The sequence below is a fragment of the Dermacentor silvarum genome, chromosome 5 (assembly GCF_013339745.2).
Source record: "Dermacentor silvarum isolate Dsil-2018 chromosome 5, BIME_Dsil_1.4, whole genome shotgun sequence".
In the NCBI taxonomy this organism is placed as follows: Eukaryota; Metazoa; Arthropoda; class Arachnida; order Ixodida; family Ixodidae; genus Dermacentor; species Dermacentor silvarum.
The window spans coordinates 111,364,460-111,384,205 of NC_051158.1; the positions used below are offsets into that span (position 1 = coordinate 111,364,460).

Genomic DNA, 19,746 nt, shown 5'->3' on the forward strand with positions numbered 1-19,746 from the left:
TAGCCGCGCGGCGTTGTGCGTGTATACAGGATTCATGTTGCGAGGTAATGGCGCGATGCGTAGAAGTACCGCGCAGGATGACGAAAGTGCCGTAGAGGTGGTGGAGGGGGACGTGGAGACAGAGAAGTCGACATAGGCCAGATGTGGCGGTCCCTGAGTGGTGGTGCTCAAGCGAAGTTCCTGATGCGACGGTAAGCCACGATGATCTCTTCTGTAGTGTGTGGACGCCCAGCTGAGCTAGGCGGTCGTTCCTGGCACTGATTGGGAGGCCAAAGCGATTTTTGTTGCTTTGTGTACGAGTGCGTCAAGGCGATTAAGGTCCTGTTGCGAAGAGTTATATAAGGGAGCTGGTAGCGATAGCGAGATAAAGGAGAGTGCGTCACGAAGAAACGAGAAGTTCAGATACGCGAAGGCCCCTAACACGTTAGTGACGCGACGCATTAGGTGCAGAATTTGTTCCCCTTGCTGGAGATGCGCCGGATCGCGGGAGAGGCTCCCACCATCGGCTTGGATGTGTAATCGAGAATTCTTATGGGTTTTACTAGAGGATGGGGACGATCCAGTAGTAGTGCTAGGGGAGAGCTTGCCATCGCGGATGGTGGACAGGAGGGAGCGATTTAGCGGGTGAGCAAGAAAGCCCGATTGTTTTGGCGGGCCGAAGCGTTAGCAAGGGCGTCCTGTAGGCAGTCTTGTATGAACCGGCGAACCTAGATAAGACCAGATGGTTATGTCACTGCATAGATAGTATAGCGGATGGAGGTTAACGGTTCGAGGGGCGCGGTGAACGATGCACATGGCGAGGGTGAATGAGAGCATAGGAGAAAGAACTGAGCCTTGCGGTATACCGCGCTGAGGGTGCGAATATACGGATGATGTCGGGGCATCGGCGAATCGAGGTAGTAGGAGCGACCTAGGAACGAGCGAACGTTCGTTAATCTGGAGTTGTGAGAGCCAGCGTGACGCGTGGGCGCGTTCAAGCAGCCGCACATAAACCTCCGCTCATGCAGCACTTTGTTTCCATACAGACGATGGCCGCTGCTCTAGCGTCATCTCGTAGCCATCGTCGCCGCAAAGCCCGCGTCTTGCGCGGCAACTACGCTTCTCGCGCTTCCGCCTCCTCCGCCTCGCGCTCTCTTCGTTATCGCCGCTCTTTCATCGCCCGCGCGCTCCGCGTTCGCTTTCCATCCGATCGCTGCTGCGCGCGTTATCGAGGGACAACGCTCGCCGCAGCAACGGCCGCCTGAGAGCTGCGCTAAGTCACCGATGAGTACGGTTACTCCCTAATGCGAATTTTGATCGCAGCGTTTTTAGGTGTTTTGAATTCGCATATTCTGACGACTCGGCTAATTAAGACTAATATGTAATTAGGCGAAGGCAAAATATCTGAGCATCTCCAAGCGACGGCACACAACATTACCTTCGTTCTGTCCAGATACGTGGCATTTCTATATTTTAAGGCGAAAGCCTTAAGTGCCTCATCAGACGGTGGCCTCAAAAACGCGGCGTGCGGTACAGAAATTCACGTAAGCTCGCCTCGCGCAGACACGCGCTCGTGCCACTCCTCGCGCGTTCGTCGTCGTCTTCTTCTATACAGCTGGCTCCGATGCCGCTGATCATGCCAAAAAAAGGCAAAGTTATTAAGAAAGAGTTAATTCAGGCACTCGAACCCACTACCTTCGGTGGAATCGAACGCTCGAGCTTATATGGGAGTCGAACCCACGACCTTTGTGCTACTTAGGGGGAGGTTGATTAAGGCACTCGAAGCCACCCCTTTGGTGGGAAAACAAGAAGTAAGAACGCATTCGAATGAGAATATCAAGTAATTTAATGAACGTCTCTTAAGCGTGCAGGCTTTCGCCTTCACCCTCTTTGGCGTATGCTAATGTGACTGTCAAGTTTGTAAATCTTGGTGCATGATAGTTGGGACACCCTGTATAATGCAAAGGTTATATGTGAGCAAATGAAAGTGCCAGCGATTTTTTTTCTATTTAGCTACTCATATGTACCACTGGTGTGTGCTCGTTTTGGTCAATCCTCCAGAATGGGCATGTCCCACTATAATTCCGACATAAAACATGAACATGTAGTCTCGGCTCAGAGATATCTCTAAAGCACAGCGATCTTTTAATAGGATGCTGGAATTACCTTTTAACGTACTCTTTGGTTTATTTTATTTTTTACCCTTTGGGTATGTGTCACTTGGGGTGTGCCCGCGTTCTTGGCCAATCCTCCAGAATGGTATATGTGCCACTAGTTACACAAGAGGTAAAGAATCCTTAAATGTAACTAGATGTATGTGTCGTACTTTCTTTGCATACACATGCCATCGCCATACTTGCCTGGACAGCACCATGTATCACCTTGATTGATTGATTAGTGTGGTTTATTGACGCAAGGGCCTGTCATGTATCACCTTCGTCCTCATGACATCGCTGTCAATTCGGTTGCCGGTTGCATCAATGATTCATTGCGTTTTTGCCCTCTGTTCGGTAAGTTCTTCGCAAGGCGCAGCACCCAGTTAAAATCAGTGACTTCTAAAAGCGACCTCGTGGCGAAAAATAACGATTCGCCCGCTAACAGGCAAACGAAAGGCCGCGTCCAATTTTCTGGGGCTAGCGCGAAGTGTTATGATCATCGCGAGGCGAAGATGATGAGGACGAAGCCGCCGCGCCGGAGGCGCCTGCGGTGGCATGGACTCGCTGAGTGCCACCCCTGCTGGGCCCTCTAGCAAGAACACGAAGCCCGACGACGCCGACATATCCGCATCTGTTTCCGAGGGTCAGCTGTGGTTCCCTACTGCAGCCTTGCCTATGCCGAGGTAAGTAGCTCCCGAAGCGCAATTTGGACGAATTTGTTCATTTTGTCGTTCTTCCAGCGCACCAACTGAACCAAAGAAATGGGCACAAAATATGCGCGCAGCGCCCGTGTTCTGGTGCATTTTTATGTATTCCTTTGTGTATATTTCAATTGCCTTGTTAGAACTCCTAAATATCCAGGCGAACTTTTGCCCGCTGCTGGCGGGAGTCAACGAGGCGGTCCCCTATACCGTGGGTGTACTTAAAGATTATCCCGTCGTGTCCAGGGATGCCCTACGTGAACAAACACTTCGCATCAAGCGCCGTTCGTTGCGTGCTGGCCCGTAACGTAGTCTGCGGTCACCAGCCGTCGGGAGGTATGCGCGTCTCATCACGTTTCTCATCGTGCCGGCTGACGTCGCATGTCTTGTAGTCCTTGCCAGCAAAATGAATATCCATATGCGGCTGGAAGTACCGCATGTTGGCCCCCGGAAGGACATTTAAGAAGGAGCCCATACATTTCGTGCGCTTATCACTCTTCAAAACGTTTTCGATTGCACGCTTCCTAAAGGCGCGTTCTGTGGAGGCTGTTTTTACACATGAAGAGTTGAGGCGTTAAAAAATATATATATTTCTTGAAAAAAAAAAGGTGGGGGAGGCAATAATCTACACAAACGGCATTAGTGCAGCTCCATTACACATATACTGCATCAAGAAGCGAATCGAGGAACCCCGCCGCAGCACTCTCGATGCGAACATGCAAGTAAGATATAGTGTTTCGCTTTAGTCGGCCTGCTGATGCGATATGCTCACGCAATCATGGTAAGGGTAGCACGAGTTTATTGGCTAGGTTGGACATATTTTAACGACACCTGGTTCGACATCAACACTCGTGGCGTCTGTTTTGTTCTTGTCTCCTTTGTCCTTAATCTCTGCTGCCTTAATATGTCAGCAGGGAACTCTCATTTATCATGTGAGGTTTGCAAAACTTAAGATATCCATGCATATTTACTCGCTGCTTCAAAATTATGATCTTTAACGATTATCTTCAATTAATATACAAAGTATGTTTCCACGAGGCGCAACAATGATTTTGACTATGTTTTAGTTTACTGGCGAATCGGTTCAGCCAGTTTGCTGAATATAACGCTTCCCGCGTGTCACGTGTTTATGTTGGAGGGAAAAAAAAAAAAAAAAACATGTTGCCCCTCCTTCATGAGTTACTAGTACAATGTCGACCCACTTTGCCAAGTTTGTGCCCCCATTAACGCGGTATCCACGTTGGATATAGATTTTAGAAGTATCGGATGCAAGCGGCTTGCTTAATTTAAACACGAATTTAGCACTCCCCAAAAGAGAGTGTCAGCTAGCAGCACTGCTGCATGCGCAGATGCCATACCCACTTGGGACGTTTGTACGCAGAGTCAATAGCGTAGGCAAACTTCAAGCATGACAACAAGTGCCCACTCGTGCAGCGCAGCATCGGCTTTGCGCACAAGCCGTGCATGGAACGGTGGGTCTCGGAACGTAGGGAGGAAGAGTGCAACATCTGCCACTACAGCTACCCGATCCTGCGGAGGACGGCGAGGACCTTCTGCGACCTGCTTCGTCACCCGGAGGGCCGCAAGGAGCCGCTTGTGTACGCACTGCTGGGCGTCCTGTTCAGCCTGAGCTTGCTGCACGTGTTCGCGTTCGCCTGGATACTGAGTGTGCGCATGTGGGTCCGCCTGCCCTGGATGTACCAGTTGCTGAACGCCGCTGCCCTCCTGGGCCAGTCCCTGCTCTGGTCCGTCTTCCCCTTCGTAGCCTTCAGGTGCGAGCACGTTCCCACACTTTCGATATATTAATGTCCGACGAAATGCATTGTCGTTCCAGTTAATTTGGCGCTTCAATGCATAAAACAGCGTTTTCTATAAAAAGTAAGCGGAACAACAGTGCATTTTTACCGCAAGTTTGACGGCGCGTATCTCGATACCTGTGCCGTCCTTAAGAATTCGTTCTAAGTCGATATGCCTTGCATACTCGCTAGAATTCGTAGATTAACATATGTGCCGTGAAGTAATTAGTCAAAATTTTTAGCGTATTATGTTAATTAGTCAATTAAGCATTTGATTTCTCGCAGAAGTAATGGCCGCCTCAGCAAGTAATTTAGATGAAGGGTTAGAATTTTGCCATCTGCCACAGGCAATTTTTTCAAAAATTGGTGCAGCTAAAAAAACCGCCCTGTATAATCGCATCTTACTGCCTGCCCTCATCATTACTCCTCAGTCCTAATTTTTCTCCTCTTCACTTTCCTTCTGAACAGAGCAGCATTCTACAGAGCACTCTCTGCGTTTTCTCAATATATTTTCCTCTCTCTCCTTCACTAGAGCATCGCTTCACATTGAGTCCAGCATTGGTGTTCGATCTGCATCATTCCTTTGCCGCTACGTGCGGCCTGAAGACGTACTCTTTCAGGGCAGCTTAGCAGCAGCGTCAAGCTTTTGCACAAAATAAGTTTGTGCTGTTTTCCTTGTCATTATCCTTCGGTTATGCAAATAAACTTGAATCGCTTCAAACCGGTTTCAACCGGAATTTTTTTTTTTTTCACTCCAAGTTGAACCGTGCTGAACCGTTTTCGGTATAGCGAAACGAAACCGCAACGTAAAAGATTTTGGTTCGACACTCTGTTAGAGCGTACTTTAATCACAGTTCGCCGTCTTTAATTCCGCGCGCGACGCGCCAAATGTTGGAGGTCTCATGATCGAGTGCGCGCTAGGAGAAGGGAGCTTGCGTCTCCTATACTGTAGCCCGGCCGTGGCTTCGAAAAGTTCTACGCAGCCCGCGCACCGTATGCTGGAGGTCACCTGCAGCGGGTTCCAGGGCTAAGGGCGAGCCGTCTTCCTGCGCGCCTATAGTGCTGGAGGTTGCTTAAACGAACTTTCGGCGATGCCATGAAGCGACCAGCAGCACGAAGCTCCCGGTACACACGGTACAACACGAGGTTTTACAGTTTCTGCACTGGTATTTTTATAAACTTGCCATCTTGAGTATCTCACGGCAGGCTCGTGTTGCTTCATCTTGGTCAGGGAAGACTTCTGCGACTCGTCCCAGCGACCAAATACTTATAGAGCGCTCTTCGATGATAACCACATCATCTATACTTGTAAATGGCTACAACGATGCGATCGATAGAGGTGAAGTGCACGCAGCTCAAGGAGGTATTATTTCTTCCATTCAATCGATGGGTGGTCGTCAAGCTTCTGGCGGTATGGCAACCTTTTTGCTCAGGTCACGTGAGTATACTGAGCACTCCGAGATTTGTAGTCACTACTGCTTCGCTTAGGAGAGGCAATCAAAGAACATTTGGCCAGAAAATGAACAGGACATATTGAATTAGACTCCCTGGCGTCCGTATACGTGTAGGATACGACTGCTTCAGCGGCGTACCAACTATAGTTTTCAAGTGGGGAGCAACAACAAGTCATCTGACCATCTGACCACACACATCTCTCTCACTATATATATATATATATATATATATATGTGAGCGCTGTATAGGTTATCATCGTCTACATTTGCATATATCCATCCTCATAATCATCAGCATCGTTTGTCCTGTTGGTGCTCGCTGGCTAGCTCGCGCGGCTGCATTATAATATAAAGGATCTGTCTTCGTACCTGGCGGCGTCGTCTTACAAGTGGTAGAGCGTGCGTTTGTTTCCCACGTCCTCTTGCTCTACCGGTCACCCCTGGAGCTCCGCTCTGGTCGACGGCTGTGCTCGCCAACAACAGTCATGGCACAAACCGACGCTTCCACTGCTACAACCACCCCGGCTCAACCATCTGGGCCTACTTGGTCCGTCACGCACCCAACGCGATCCTCAGTCTTTTCTGGCATTCGGGCAAAGACGGGAAGACTGGCTTGACCATTACGACAGGGCGAGTGCTTACACCCATTGGGACGAGCCCACAAGCTCCACAATGAGGTCGCTAAAATGTGGTTTTTCAACCATGAGCGCGACTTTCCTGATTGGTCCAATTTTACTGAGTAGCTGCGTCAGATATTCGGCACGTCTGCTGGGCGCTCCGAAGTAGCGAAACAGGACGCTCGCCACCCGCATCTAGGGAGCAAACGAATCTCGCACCTCCTACATTGAAGGACGTCCTGGCCATCTGCCGTCGCGCTCAGAGTGACATGTCCGAGGAGTACCGTATCCGCCATATCCTGAAGGGCATCAACACCGTTGCCTTTAACGCTCTTGTCATTCAGAGCCCTGCTACAGTTCGTGATATCATCACGACATGTCAACGCCTTGCCACGCTCTCCTCCTTTCGTCTTCCACGCGCCTCCTGCGACGCTCGCCTTACCGACAATGATGAATTGCGAGCGCTCATCCGCATCATAGTTGTGAGAGAGGAGCTTCACGGCCATGCTACCGCCAACACATCCATTGCGTCTGTGCGCGCTCCTCCTCCTCCCAACTTCTCCTCCTTCCAAAGAAGAACTGGCGTCCCTGACAAGTGTCGCACGTGCCCGGTCCCCTGCGCCTGTTTGTGGGCCTTATGCAGAGGTTGCTTCGAGGTACCAGTTCCGTCCGCACCTGCTGACGTTGTCTGTGACCACCTGGCATCGATGGCAGCGCAGGCCCCTGCACAATCATGCTACTCTCCATGGCGCCCTGCACGCCCAGTATGTTTCTACTGTGGCATTCGGAGTCACATATCCCGTTTCTGCAGCCGGCACCAGCAAGATGAACGACGTGGTTATTCCGCCTATGAGAGAGGACTATGCTCCCAGATCCTACGCCTACGTTCCTGGACCCTACATATCCTCGTCACGTCGCTCGCCCTCACCTCCGCTGTCCCAAGGCATGTCTCGCTCACCCCGTCGTCGTTCTCCGTCATCATTCCACCGTACTTCATCGCCCTTGGGTCCTGCCTCGAATTCTCTCGCCAACCGACACTGTCACATATAGGTCTGGCAGGCAACACCAAGATGCTGACGCTTTGTCTCGCTGCCCGCTGTCGCCAAATGCCCATGTTTCACCATCCATCCGTTCAGCACCGCCCAGCCAATCGACCAAGGCGATGGCCCCGGTACGGTTCGTGACCTCGATAGACATTCTTTCATCCGGAGACCTCGCCTCCCTCCAACGTGCAGATATATACTGCCGCACAATTATCGACCGGCTCACTGGCTTATCCCGTCCTCCCAACAGCCGCTTAAGACGACAACTTGCACGTTTTAAACTACATGGTGTATCATTATTTCGGCAAGTTTACCACCCTACCGGTAACCGATGGGTCCAGGTCGTCTCTCGCTCACTTCAACTACAAGTTTTACAAGCGTTTCACGATGACGCAACGGCTGGCCACTTAGGATTTCACAAAACCTACGACCGCATTAGGACTAGCTGTTTTTGGCCCGGCCAAAAACAAGTACGTCGTTTCGTGCGCGTCATGCCAACACCGAAAACGTTCTTCCCGCCGGCACTTTACAACCGTTGCCGTGCCCGTCCGTTCCCTTCGAATTCGTGTGGATGGACTTATACCACCGCTTACACCCGCTTACACCCGCGTGCCCTTCCGCTTACACCCGCGGGTCACCGCTGGATTGTCACCGCCGTAGACCATCTCACTCGCTACACTGAGACGGCAGCTCTTCCTTCTGGTGCTGCCTCTGAAGTCGCCGAGTTTGTCCCTGCACGTCATTATCTTGCGCCACGGCGCGCCTCGTCTTCTTCTGAGTGACCATGGCAAGACATTTCTTTCGCATGTTCTTGCTGAAGTCCTGCAGGCCTCAAACACCATCCATAAGACTACATCAGCGTATCATCCCCAAACCAATGGTCTTACCGAGCGTTTCCATCGAACACTGTCCGACATTGTCTCCAAAACCCGACCACAAAAACTGAGACACTATACTTCCTTTTGTCACGTTTGCTTATAACACTGCCGCTCAACGCACAACAAACTACATCCTCTTCTTCCTCGTGTACGGCCGTGCACCGTCATTTGTTTTGGACGTACACCACCTTTCTCTCTACGCCCTTCGTCCCATCTACATCTCTTCCTGAAGAGGTCGCCGCCCGCATCGCCCACTGCCGTGAAATTGCGAGTACCAACACCGCGACCATTCAGAACAAGAGGAAAGTCCGTTGTGATGCGACGCGTCGTGTGATTTTGTTCCGCCCAGGCGACGATGTGCTCCTGTGGACACCTGTTCGAGTGCCGGGGCTCTGTGAAAAATTTCTTCACAGGTATTTCGGCCCGTACACCGTGCTTGAAAGAACATCTGCCGTAAACTATCGCATCGCTCCTGTTAGCACGGCTACTGACCGCCGTTGCCGCACCACCGAAATCGTTCACGTCTCTCGCCTGAAGCCGTATCTTCGGCGTTCGTACCTTTTCTGACTTGTGGCCCTACGGACCGCTTATATATATATACGGAATCTCGGATCTGTGTGTATAAATATATTACGGAATTTTTCAAAATCAGCAATTGCAGGTAACAATTCTAGACCTTGAGCTGGATTATTCAGAGGCGAGGACATTCCTTGCACGAGAAATTGAAACACATATTCAACTAATCAACAAAAATACACGAATTAACATCTCCATCAATTACTTTACGGCACATATGGCAATTTACGAATTGTAGCCGATGTGTTTGCAAGGCGCATCCACTTGGAATGAAATTCCAGAATTGCACCAGTTTAGGGATATATGCACCATAAAACTCGCCGTAATAATGCACTGTGTGCGATAGCAATTATATGGACACTCGGGGCGCATTTCCTCCGTCAGCGTCCCCGTGACGTTCCGTATAAAGTCCAAGTGCGATAACACCGTGACTGCGCGCCGTACGCTGTAGGTGCGAGTGGAAGCGTATGGCGCGGCTGAGCGCGGGCCCTATATTAGAGTATAGCTCAGCGGGTTTACGGGCCAGCGGGCGAGCGGAGACGCCACTGCGCATGTGCAGTACGCTGGCGTGGCCAGCGTGTTTACGGTTTACGGAGCGGGCCCTTCGCTCCGCCGGCTTCCTCTCCCCAGCGGAGCGCGCCCAGCGGACCAGCGTTTTTGCGAAATAAACATCATCGGTCAACCTTACACCGGCCAGGAGAGAGCAGCTGGAGGGTCTGCACAGAGGTGCTATATATTAGGAGCATCCTGGGGCTCCCAAAGCATTCACCGGTTGCTGCAACACTGGCAGAGGCTGGTGAATGGCCGCTCTCGCTGAGGATGCTCGAACGCCCCCTGGGGCACATTGACCGCCTTCATCGTGCTCCGGATGGCGGAGACCTGCTGGCTAGACTCCGCAGCCAGCCGTCCTCACGGATGTGAGGCTCTGCATGTGCCTGCTGTACAAGCAGGTGATCACGGACCCCCCTGTGACAATCGCGCTGCCTCCACCACACCATCGACCAGCGGACGTCCACCTCTCGCTCAATGGAGCGAATAAACGACAGACACCAGCTGCAGCACTGCAACAGTGCAAACTCCACGAGGAGCTGGAAGGAAGTCTGCTGGTCTACACAGATGGATCAGTCATGGCGAACGGATCGGCCGCTGCAGCCTGCACCATTCCGGTTAGGGCGGTCAACAGACAATGTCGGATCCCCTTCGCCGCGAGCTCCACCACGGCAGAACTAGCGGGGCTCCACCTAGCCGCTGATGTCCTGGCTGAGGACCCTCCTGGGCAACCGGTGGCAGTGCTCTGCGACTCGAAGCCAACGCTCCAGAGCCTAATCAACCACCGCCGATCAGGGCTTACGGAGGCCCTGCTCATCTCGAAGTTCTCAGCATTGGCTGCCGCGGGGGTCACCATCTCGTTTCACTGGCTGCCTTCCCATGTGGGAATAGCCGGTAATGAGGCAGCGGACACCCTCGCCAAAACCGCCCACCATCCTGAAGTGCCGCTCACACGAGCAATTGCTTCCTCGGATTTTTCGAGGCAGCGCCTGAAAAAACTGCTCACAACCGTCCACCCGGATGCCAGAGTTGCAAACGGCAACGGTCTCAGGCCACTTCCAGGCCTTACCAGGAGGGAACGCGCAACGTTGCTTTGACTGCGCACGGGCTGTGTCTGGACGGTGTTGAGACTCGGGTAGCGTTTAGGCCGGTGATCCTTCAGCCAAAGGGATGAGTACGTCCGGGAGTATAGCGAGAGAAAAAGGGGTTTATTCTACATATTTACAGTGGCTCCAAATATGGAAGCCCACTCCATGGGGGAGTGCTTTTAAAGTCTCAGCTCACTACATGTCTGAGCACATATCAGAACGCGACAGGACACACCACTGCACTCAAGGTGTCTCCTTATAAAACATCGGTCTTCCCTAGTTAACCCGACTAGGGAATCAGATGACCTTGATGCGGCCAATCAGAGGGATCGTATTGTTCGCTGAACTCCGCCTCTAATGTTGCACCTTCGAAGCAAGCAAGGACGAGGCAATCCGGAAACAGGGGGTTGACACTCCTTCCACGAAAGTCGGTGACTGAGTTTCTTGCCCTCCGACGTTCTTTTTGCCAGGGTCGGGAGAATGGCCTTCACGCTAATCCCTGCTTCTAACGCAGGAATGGCGGTTGCGGTCGGTCGCTTCTAAGTGAGCTTCTTTGTCCGAACGTCACTGCCGCTGTCGGCCGCGTCGCCAGGTAGGCGGCCGCTGATGAAAGGGGTGGCATCGGGGGAAGCACCCAAAGAATGGCACTGCCGAGTTGGGGCGCTTGTTTGCCCGTCTCGTCGGTGTCTGACACTGTCGCCGTCTGGGCGACGCTCATGAAAGGGCCTGCCACGATGGGAAACAATCCAAGAATGCGCCCGGCCGATTCGGGACGCAACAACGGCGGCGCGGCTGCACGCCAAGGGACGCTCCACCTCACCGGCCTGCGAACGTTGCGGCGACCCCGAGACCCTCGCGCACCTTCTCTGTGCTTGCCCAGCGCTGGCACAGGACCGCTCAAGGGTCATCACTGCCTACAGGAACCATGGTCTACCTGCTGTGACAACCAGCGACCTCCTGTTCCCGTCGCCTCCCCACCTCCAAGCTCTCCATAGCCTTTTGGAGTTTGTGAATTGGACGGGATTACCGCCCATCGCAAGCGCTCGCCCCCAGCAGGCCCCCGCCTCCATCACCAGCCTCCTCCATGATCGGATGAGACTCTTGCTGCTTCTCATTCTCTTCCCTTCCTCTCAACATCTTTATCTCCTTGTTCCCCTTCCCATGACGCTGCGCCGTGCTCCCTATTGGGCAGCAGAAATAAGCGTCATTTTCTTCTTCAATAAAATCACTAATAACAAACATGGCGACCACCCGCGCGACCAGCCCCATGTCGTCGGCGTCGTATTCAAACGCGGCTCTGGCTCGCCTGGAGGCGAAAAAGCCACGGATGTGTTTCACCACTGAAGAGGACCTCTGTATACTGCGAGAGGTTTCAGCTACGAGGCCGTTTGGCGACGATTTGAAGTGGATGACCGCGATCGAGAACCCGAAGCGAGCGCTTGGCCGCGAGCTGACGCTAACTCCAACCTTGTCCGACAGGTGGCGAGGAATCGCGCTCAGTTCTGACCACGGAGTAAGATTTATCTTACTCCGTGGTTCTGACTCAGTTCAACCGAGCGACGGATCGCTGAGCTAAAACTTTTTGGTGCGACGCTTCGCTGCCCTCTCCGCTCGCCCGCTCGTTACGCTGGCCCGTAAACCCGCTGAGCTATAACTCTCTATTGACAGCGATCTGCGATTAGTGCAGATTCTAGGTGAGCCGAGGGCTCATAGCTTCGTGTGCGCTGTGTTCTCGCTGCTTAGTTCGCGTTGAAGTGAGAGGCAGCACGAAGGCCAATTCGCTCGCTGCTGCTGCCGCTCTTCCTCACGCCAGCGTTTTGAGAGCTGGTGTCCGCGTTCATCGAGTGAGATGTGTTTATGTTTGCGCGCGTGACACTATGCATGTTCATTTAGTTTGTAAGCGAATGTTTACGAGTTTATACGGCCGTGAAAGCTACTATTCTTATTCGTATAGCTGTCTACTAATTTGCTATCGCAATCGATGCTTCGCCTTTCGGGCGGGACTGCGACTTTTTTTTTTAACAAAAGAATTTTTGTGACTGAGCAAAGCGGTTGCTTGGGCTAGTTGGTGAGGCATCTTCAAGAGTGCACTTTTGTACATTGAAGCACAAAATTAACTGGAACGCCTATGTATTTCATCCCACACTTTGGGAAAATATCACGAAACTGGTGCCATGCTGGAAATTCATTTCAAGTGGATACGTCTTGATACTCACCGGCTACCATTCGTAAATTTCGAAATGTGTCGTAATGTAATTCATTAAGAAGTTAATTAGTTATTTTAATTAGTTGAATATGTGTTTCGATTTATCGTGCTAATGATGTCTGCCTCTTCGAATAATCCAGCTCAGAATTATGCTATCTGCCGCAGGAAATATTGAAATATTCCGTAACTAAAAATGATCACCCCGTGTATATATATATATATATATATATATATATATATATATCAGATTTGCGGATTACCCTTGCATAAAAGGCTGAAAAACGATGCGTCAGTGATAGTGACAGCATTAACATATCTGATCATCAATCACACATGATGAACCATTAAGGACCGATAAATTGTAAAAAAGCTTTATTTTCAAAGATGGTTAGACGGCCCCAAGGACTTCAGGATGATGTAAGCGGCGGAAGGTGAAACTACCCCTGTCAAGCGGGCAAGTTGAGTGCACTTACGGAGAGTGTCACTCGGTTTAAGTGCACTTTGCCTAATCTAAACGTCGCAAGTGGAGTGTCACTCACAGAAGAGTGTGCTCCGGTCGAAGTGCGTTCACGGAACGCACTTTGCTGGCCGAGTGCGTAGCCTTCGCCGCCAGCGGTTTTAATGTTACAAAATGTAATGCATAAAAAAGGGACACAGAAGTTCATTTTAGTGGTTGAACAGCTCTTGCGCACAGATAATAGCGCTCATATTCTGTTCTAGCAGGATCAAATGCCGCCTCGTCGCACACCGCTATGTCGTTCTGCATTGGCTAGACATTTTTTCTTGGCCGGCATTGACTTGCCACACTCTTATAATAAAAAATCTTTTCGTTTTTTTGAAAAAAAAACATAGATTATAAGTTTGTTTTTATAAATAATACAGTGTATCAAACAATCACTTTTTAGAAATACCTGACTTTTTAATCTACATCATCACAAAAAGCGTTCGTAGTCTGTCGCCTTTTTTTTTTTTTTTTTTTTTTAATGCGAGTGCGCTATGTTTTCCCGTTTAGAAACGCGTAGACTAAAGTGTCACTCCCGAAGTGCGCTCGTAACACGGCTTGGGGCGGCCGGCCGGCCGATAGTCATCGGCTACAGCGCGTCGCTGTGAAGCCCGAAAGACAACCTTGCAGCTCAAGCAGGAGATGCGTATAAGTGAAACGTTCGTACAGGCGCGATTCTGAAAGAAACACTTGGCCTCAGCTGTTGTTTTGTTGGATTCCTGTTTTCTCCTCAGAAGCAAAGTGGGCTAAAATGTCGATGGCGGGCTGCAAAACGGCAGCCCGCAGGTTTTCAACAGTTTTTCTCTGCGGCTGTAGTCACAAATTTAGAAATCGATTTCGCCGTCTATTAGGCGCCAAATCATATCCGTACTTGAGGCATACGATACTTGCAAACGCAGAAAACGATCTGGCATATAATACAGTGACATATAAACACGCGCGACCGGAAGAGGGCGCAGGCTCACTATTGCGCCATGGCGTGTTGGCATTGTTCTGTTACCATCGATAGATGCACACCCGTCCTCGCAGGATGGCATGGGAGAGCTCGCGCCGCTGGTGCCTGCTGAACGCCGAGATGCGCATCCTGCTGCCAGAGGACAACGAGAGCCGACCGCCACGCGGCGAACTTCCGCCCTGCCAGGCCCGGAAGACGCCGCTGGCTCCCAACTGATGCAGAGCATGCGAAGCTCGCATCAAAATTTAGTTGCGCCTCTGGCAGCAAATAAAAGGCGGCTCTGCCCATGACTGTATATGTGTGAGAATGATGGCGGATGGTCTCTTCAGGCGAGAAATGCTTGCGAAGTAAAGCAGTCCTGCTGAGCTGAAAGTGACTGCAGCAGTCGTTATAGACAAAAGGCGTACGCAAGGTTTGCCATTTCCTCCGATTCTATATTTCATCATCATCCGCCGCACCGAATGGCGGATCCACGGACGAGCCAGTAAGTGTCAATGGTGCGTACCAAAAGTAATTTTTTTTCTGACCAAGTACAAGCTTAAGTAAGCTTTTACATATAAAGAAACTAAGGTTCCTTAAACAGTAATGTAATTTCACCACCTCTTGCCCAAGGGCAGGTAGATTAGGAATTATTTTGAAATAATACCCATCAGAGAGTGCATGGGCCGAAGAATTGGCTTAGGCCGTCCTCAAGAGCTTACTTGTCGTTTTGACCGCAACAAAGTGCTGCAGAGCTCAAAATAATTATCAACAGGCACAAAGTTTGCGGAGTGTCGCTGAGTACAACAAACCCACCTTCCCTAGTTAAATTTTTGGCATTTAATTTTCGCGAATCGCGTCAGTTGGTCAAATGTTTGCTGAGGCTACGATTATAAATTACGGCGTTATTTATTTTTACTTTTTCATTATAACAGCATGGTGCCCTGTGACAGACACTCCATCAACACCACCAGTTCGTTTCCAACCTAACACAAAGCATGGCCTTTCATACAAGCAATAAAGTTCTAGCGTTGGTTATGAGATACACATAGCTTTTTGATCGATCTATATACTGTCTATTGCTATCAAATGGACTTGCAACTCCCACCTGCCATTTTGCACCACCTGCCTAGTCAAGTTGTGTGCTTGTGCGAGAATAAAGGTGTGCACATATGTGCAGGTTGTTCTCGTTGCTCTGCAGAGGCTTGATGGAGAGCCCAACGTCCTAAACGCTTATCGCATTTATCTGACTACATACCGGGTGTTTCGACGAAGACTTTAATATATCATAATAGCCGTTTTGAAATAAATGGACGGTTCCTTCGGATACATGCCGTCAGTGGTGGCGGCCGCGAGGTGATACGTGGTAATTGGTCGTAATTAACAAAAAAAGTTATCTATCATTTAATTTTTTTGTATCAGCAGGCTCGTCAATTTTAATTGGAAAATTGAAGCGAGCCAGCTCTCCGTACAAGCCATATCAACTTTTGGATCTGGAAAAATGGGATTACCCGCGGAACTGTGGCACTACGAATTTCGGCTATCAGAGCGCGCGAAGCCGAAACTGGGAGGCTGCAGCGAGCGCAGCAAAGCCGCGCCCCTCTAGGCGACGCTGGTGTCGACGTAAGCGCCGGCGTCCGTGGCGGAGAAAATCATCCCGAACCACCCCGACCGCGCAGGCCCTCCACGTGACGCAAGGTGTTAGTAAACAAAAATTGAATTTCTCACAGTAAAATCTGTCAGAAAAATGGTAAAGTATGACTTAACCACAACCTACAGACATGGTGGCGTTGGATTGTAATTTGAATCTACGAGACAACATAATTCTGTTACGAGGAAACTCAAACACAAACACCTTCTCCAGCATTTCTACCATACCAAAAGCGGCGCGCTCGGGTAAGTTACTTGCGAAAATCCGAATGGCGCTCGCATCCTCGGCATTGGGACTTAGCCTGCCTAATGCGTTTTGGACACGCGCGCGCGTCGGGGCAACTGCTTCTTCTTCTTTTTTCTGGGGTTTTACGTGCCAAAACCAGTTTTGATTATGAGGCACGCCATAGTGGAGGGCTCCGGATTATTATTGCGATAGCAATTATATGGACACTCAAAAGCAGATTTCTGCCGTCGGCGTCGCCGTCGCCGTGAGGTTCCGTATGACGTCAATGGAGATGAAATCGTCGCCGCGCGCCGCCGAACGCTGTATGTGCGAGTGAAAGGGCGCGAGGGACGCGCGCTTTCACGGGGAGTGAACGCACGGCGGAGAACAAACGCGCGGTCTGCGCTGTGCTCCCTTAAGGGCTGCAGAAGTAGGCGTCTCTTTCCTCCTCTACAATCACCATATATGTAGAGTAAACGTACCTTCTTCCGACGCGCGAAAGGCTGTGGGGGGAGGGGCAGGGAAGGGAGGCGACGTTTAGCTGCGGCACCAAGTGCCTATTTATATCAGAGGCTCCGGCAACAGTCACCAACGCCGCACGCATTTTGAGCGAACGCGGGCAAAACGCCGACGGCGTCGACAACAGTTCTGCGTGTTGCCGGTGCTGCTGCATGTCCAAGTTTATAAGGCTGATAAAGCTAATATCATTACTCCGTATAGCTCTCTACAAATTTGCTATCGCAATTGATGCTTCGCCTTTTAGGTGAAACTGCGACAACTTTTTTTGTTTACCTGGGGTTCTTTAACGTGCACTACAACGCAAGCACACGGGCGTTTTTGCATTTCGCCTCCATCGAAATGCGGCCGCCACGGCCGGGATTCGATCCCGCGACCTCGTGCTCAGCAGCGCAACGCCTTAGCTGACTAAGCCACCCCGGTGGGTTCGGGGCAATAGCAAACAATGAATAAAATAATAAAAAAGGTCCTAGGGCCTTCACATTTTAATATGAGACGACTTATATTGCCCCTGGAAAAACGCCTTCCCAGCAATGCATTTCTGTTTAAAAGTGAAGCCGACTTTAAGGGGATCGGTGTAAGCTTGGTCATTGTAGGCTGGCTTTCCCGTTCTGTGTAGCAGTGAAGCCTACTCATAAAGAAAAATGCGATGCGAACGGGGCCCGATAACGCTATCGCGTTCCACTCTTAAAGGCGAAGCTTAAGGTGGCGGTCCCACTCCGGCGGCACGAGCCCCCCGTTTTCAGTACTTTTAGAGCAACCGTGGCGGCTCTTCTACTTAGGATATGAAGTTGTGGTATATACCATAAAAAGCTTAATTCTTGTAGATTCCAACTATATATAATATAAAGAAATTGATTGATTTTATTTAGAAATAAATGTTCAAGAACAAGCGTGAGATACATGGTTTTTGCGAACTGTGTCTCAGTTGTGACCATATTTAGAAGAAACTACCGCACTTACTGCATTGCGGCTTGCTCTGTAGCTTTAGGACATATTTATCTAGTTCCTAGACGTAGCAAATTAATTTTGAATTTTTACTTTTTGGGTAATTTGCTTTTGAAAATTGCCAAATATCGCAATCTTCTGTTGTAAACAGCCCGGCAACTACATGCTCAAGGAAGTTAAATTTTTGATAAAGTAGAGTTCAAAGAATTTCCATTTAGGACGCAAAATTTCATTCACGTACCTTTATTAGTTTTAAACCGCAGCTTCGTAGCTTTAGTACCTTCCCACAAAAATCGGCAAAAATAAAACCAGGATTCGAAATATTGCTTAATTTCGGCAGGATTATTAGGAAAACTAATAAAATTACATGAATGAAATTTTGCGTCCTAAATGTAAATTCCATGAACTCTACTTTGTCGAAAAGTTAGTTTCCTTGAGGATGTAGTTGTGGGGCTGTTTACAACAGAAGATTGCGATATTTGGCAATTTTCAAAAGCAAATTACCCAAAAAGTAAAAATTCAAAATTAATTTGCTACGTCTAGGAACTAGATAAATATGTCCTAAAGCTACAGAGCAAGCCGCAATGCAGTAAGTGCAGTAGTTTCTTCTAAATATGGTCACAACTGAGAAACAGTTCGCAAAAACCATGTATCTCACGCTTGTTCTTGAACATTTATTTCTAAATCAAATCAATCAATTTATATTATATATAGTTGGAATCTACAAGAATTAAGCTTGTTGTGGTATATACCACAACTTTATATCCTAAGCAGAAGAGCCGCCACGGTTAGTCCAAAAGTACTGAAAACGGGGGGCTCGTGCCGCCGGAGTGGGACCACCACCTTAAGCGTCCTCCAATTTTTATTACGTCACCCAGCAATAGTCAACCATCGCGCTGCGACAGTAGAGTGCCCAGCAGTTGATATGGCTTGTACGGAGAGCTCGCTTCAATTTCCCAGTTACGATATGAGTCCGCTGAAACTAAAAGATAGAAGTTGATTAATATTTTGTTAATTAGCGACTAATTACCACGTATCACCCCGTGGTCGCCATCACTGACTCCATGTCTCCGAAGGAACCATCCTTTTTTTTTTCAAAACGGCTTTCTTTAAATATTTTACCTAAAGTCTTCGTAGAAACACCCTGTAGTGACGACGACGCCTCGAAAAACGGATAGAAGGAATGTTGACGTTCGAGGTAGCATGCGGGCTAGCCGATCAGCTCGACGGGGCTAAACTAACTGCACATTCTCTTCTCCACCTCCATGGGCCAGAATACCTCAAAGTGTACAAAGAAGTGCACTATGAGGTCTTCTGCGTGGCGCCGCGTTCGATTTATCGAATGTGCTGGTGAACGGGCCTTCTATATACGCGTGAACCAGCCCGATAAATTTGCATGGAATTTTCAAGGGGATTTTGCAGCGGTTCGATATACAGAATAATTCGTTATAATTAAGTTGGTTTGATCTATCCGCGTTCGACTGTATCCCCGCCACAACATATATCGCATCGTATTGATCAGCTGTACAAAATACGTGTCGTATTTAGTCACATTAACTTGCTTGACCGCGCGAGTGCGGTGCGGCTTGCGGCGATGGGCGGCTCGAGCGTGTACAGGCCACTAAGCTCTTTCTGGCCTCGCAGAGCCCTTGAGTGGTATCGCCTCCCCAAAGATATGCTAAAGAGTACTAATCATGCAACATCAACTACCATACATTGTGTAATCTGAATCTGTTAATTACTTACTATGTTCCTTTTTAATTCTTTGTAAATTAAGGTAATATGGTATAATTGTAAAGCTGCCTTCCTGGTGCGCACTGAAGTTTTTTCCACTTACCACCAGCTAAAATTATATGATTAGAAAGTTACCTTTTAATCATTGCATAGCCTGCTCAACCCACACCATTCCGTAATGCCTTCGAGCGCT

General features: G+C 49.6%; 1 protein-coding gene across 1 annotated transcript; it reads left to right on the forward strand.

Moving 5' to 3' along the window:
• Positions 1-2,690: 2,690 nt before the first annotated feature.
• LOC119454333 (E3 ubiquitin-protein ligase MARCHF2) lies at positions 2,691-14,787 on the forward strand. Its single transcript, XM_037716291.1, has 3 exons — positions 2,691-2,818; positions 4,276-4,608; positions 14,575-14,787. Exons 1-3 carry the CDS (start codon positions 2,691-2,693, stop codon positions 14,714-14,716), a joined length of 603 nt encoding a protein of 200 aa, XP_037572219.1. The 3' UTR covers positions 14,717-14,787.
• The last annotated feature ends 4,959 nt before the right edge of the window (positions 14,788-19,746 follow it).

Excerpts from the sequence above, each read along its gene's own strand:
- LOC119454333 (XM_037716291.1), top strand. The coding sequence starts at position 2,691 with ATGGACTCGCTGAGTGCCACCCCTGCTGGGCCCTCTAGCAAGAACACG. Across the intron at positions 2,819-4,275 it reads GCAGCCTTGCCTATGCCGAG|CATCGGCTTTGCGCACAAGC; the intron begins GTAAGTAGCTCC and ends CGTGCAGCGCAG. Across the intron at positions 4,609-14,574 it reads TTCCCCTTCGTAGCCTTCAG|GATGGCATGGGAGAGCTCGC; the intron begins GTGCGAGCACGT and ends CCGTCCTCGCAG.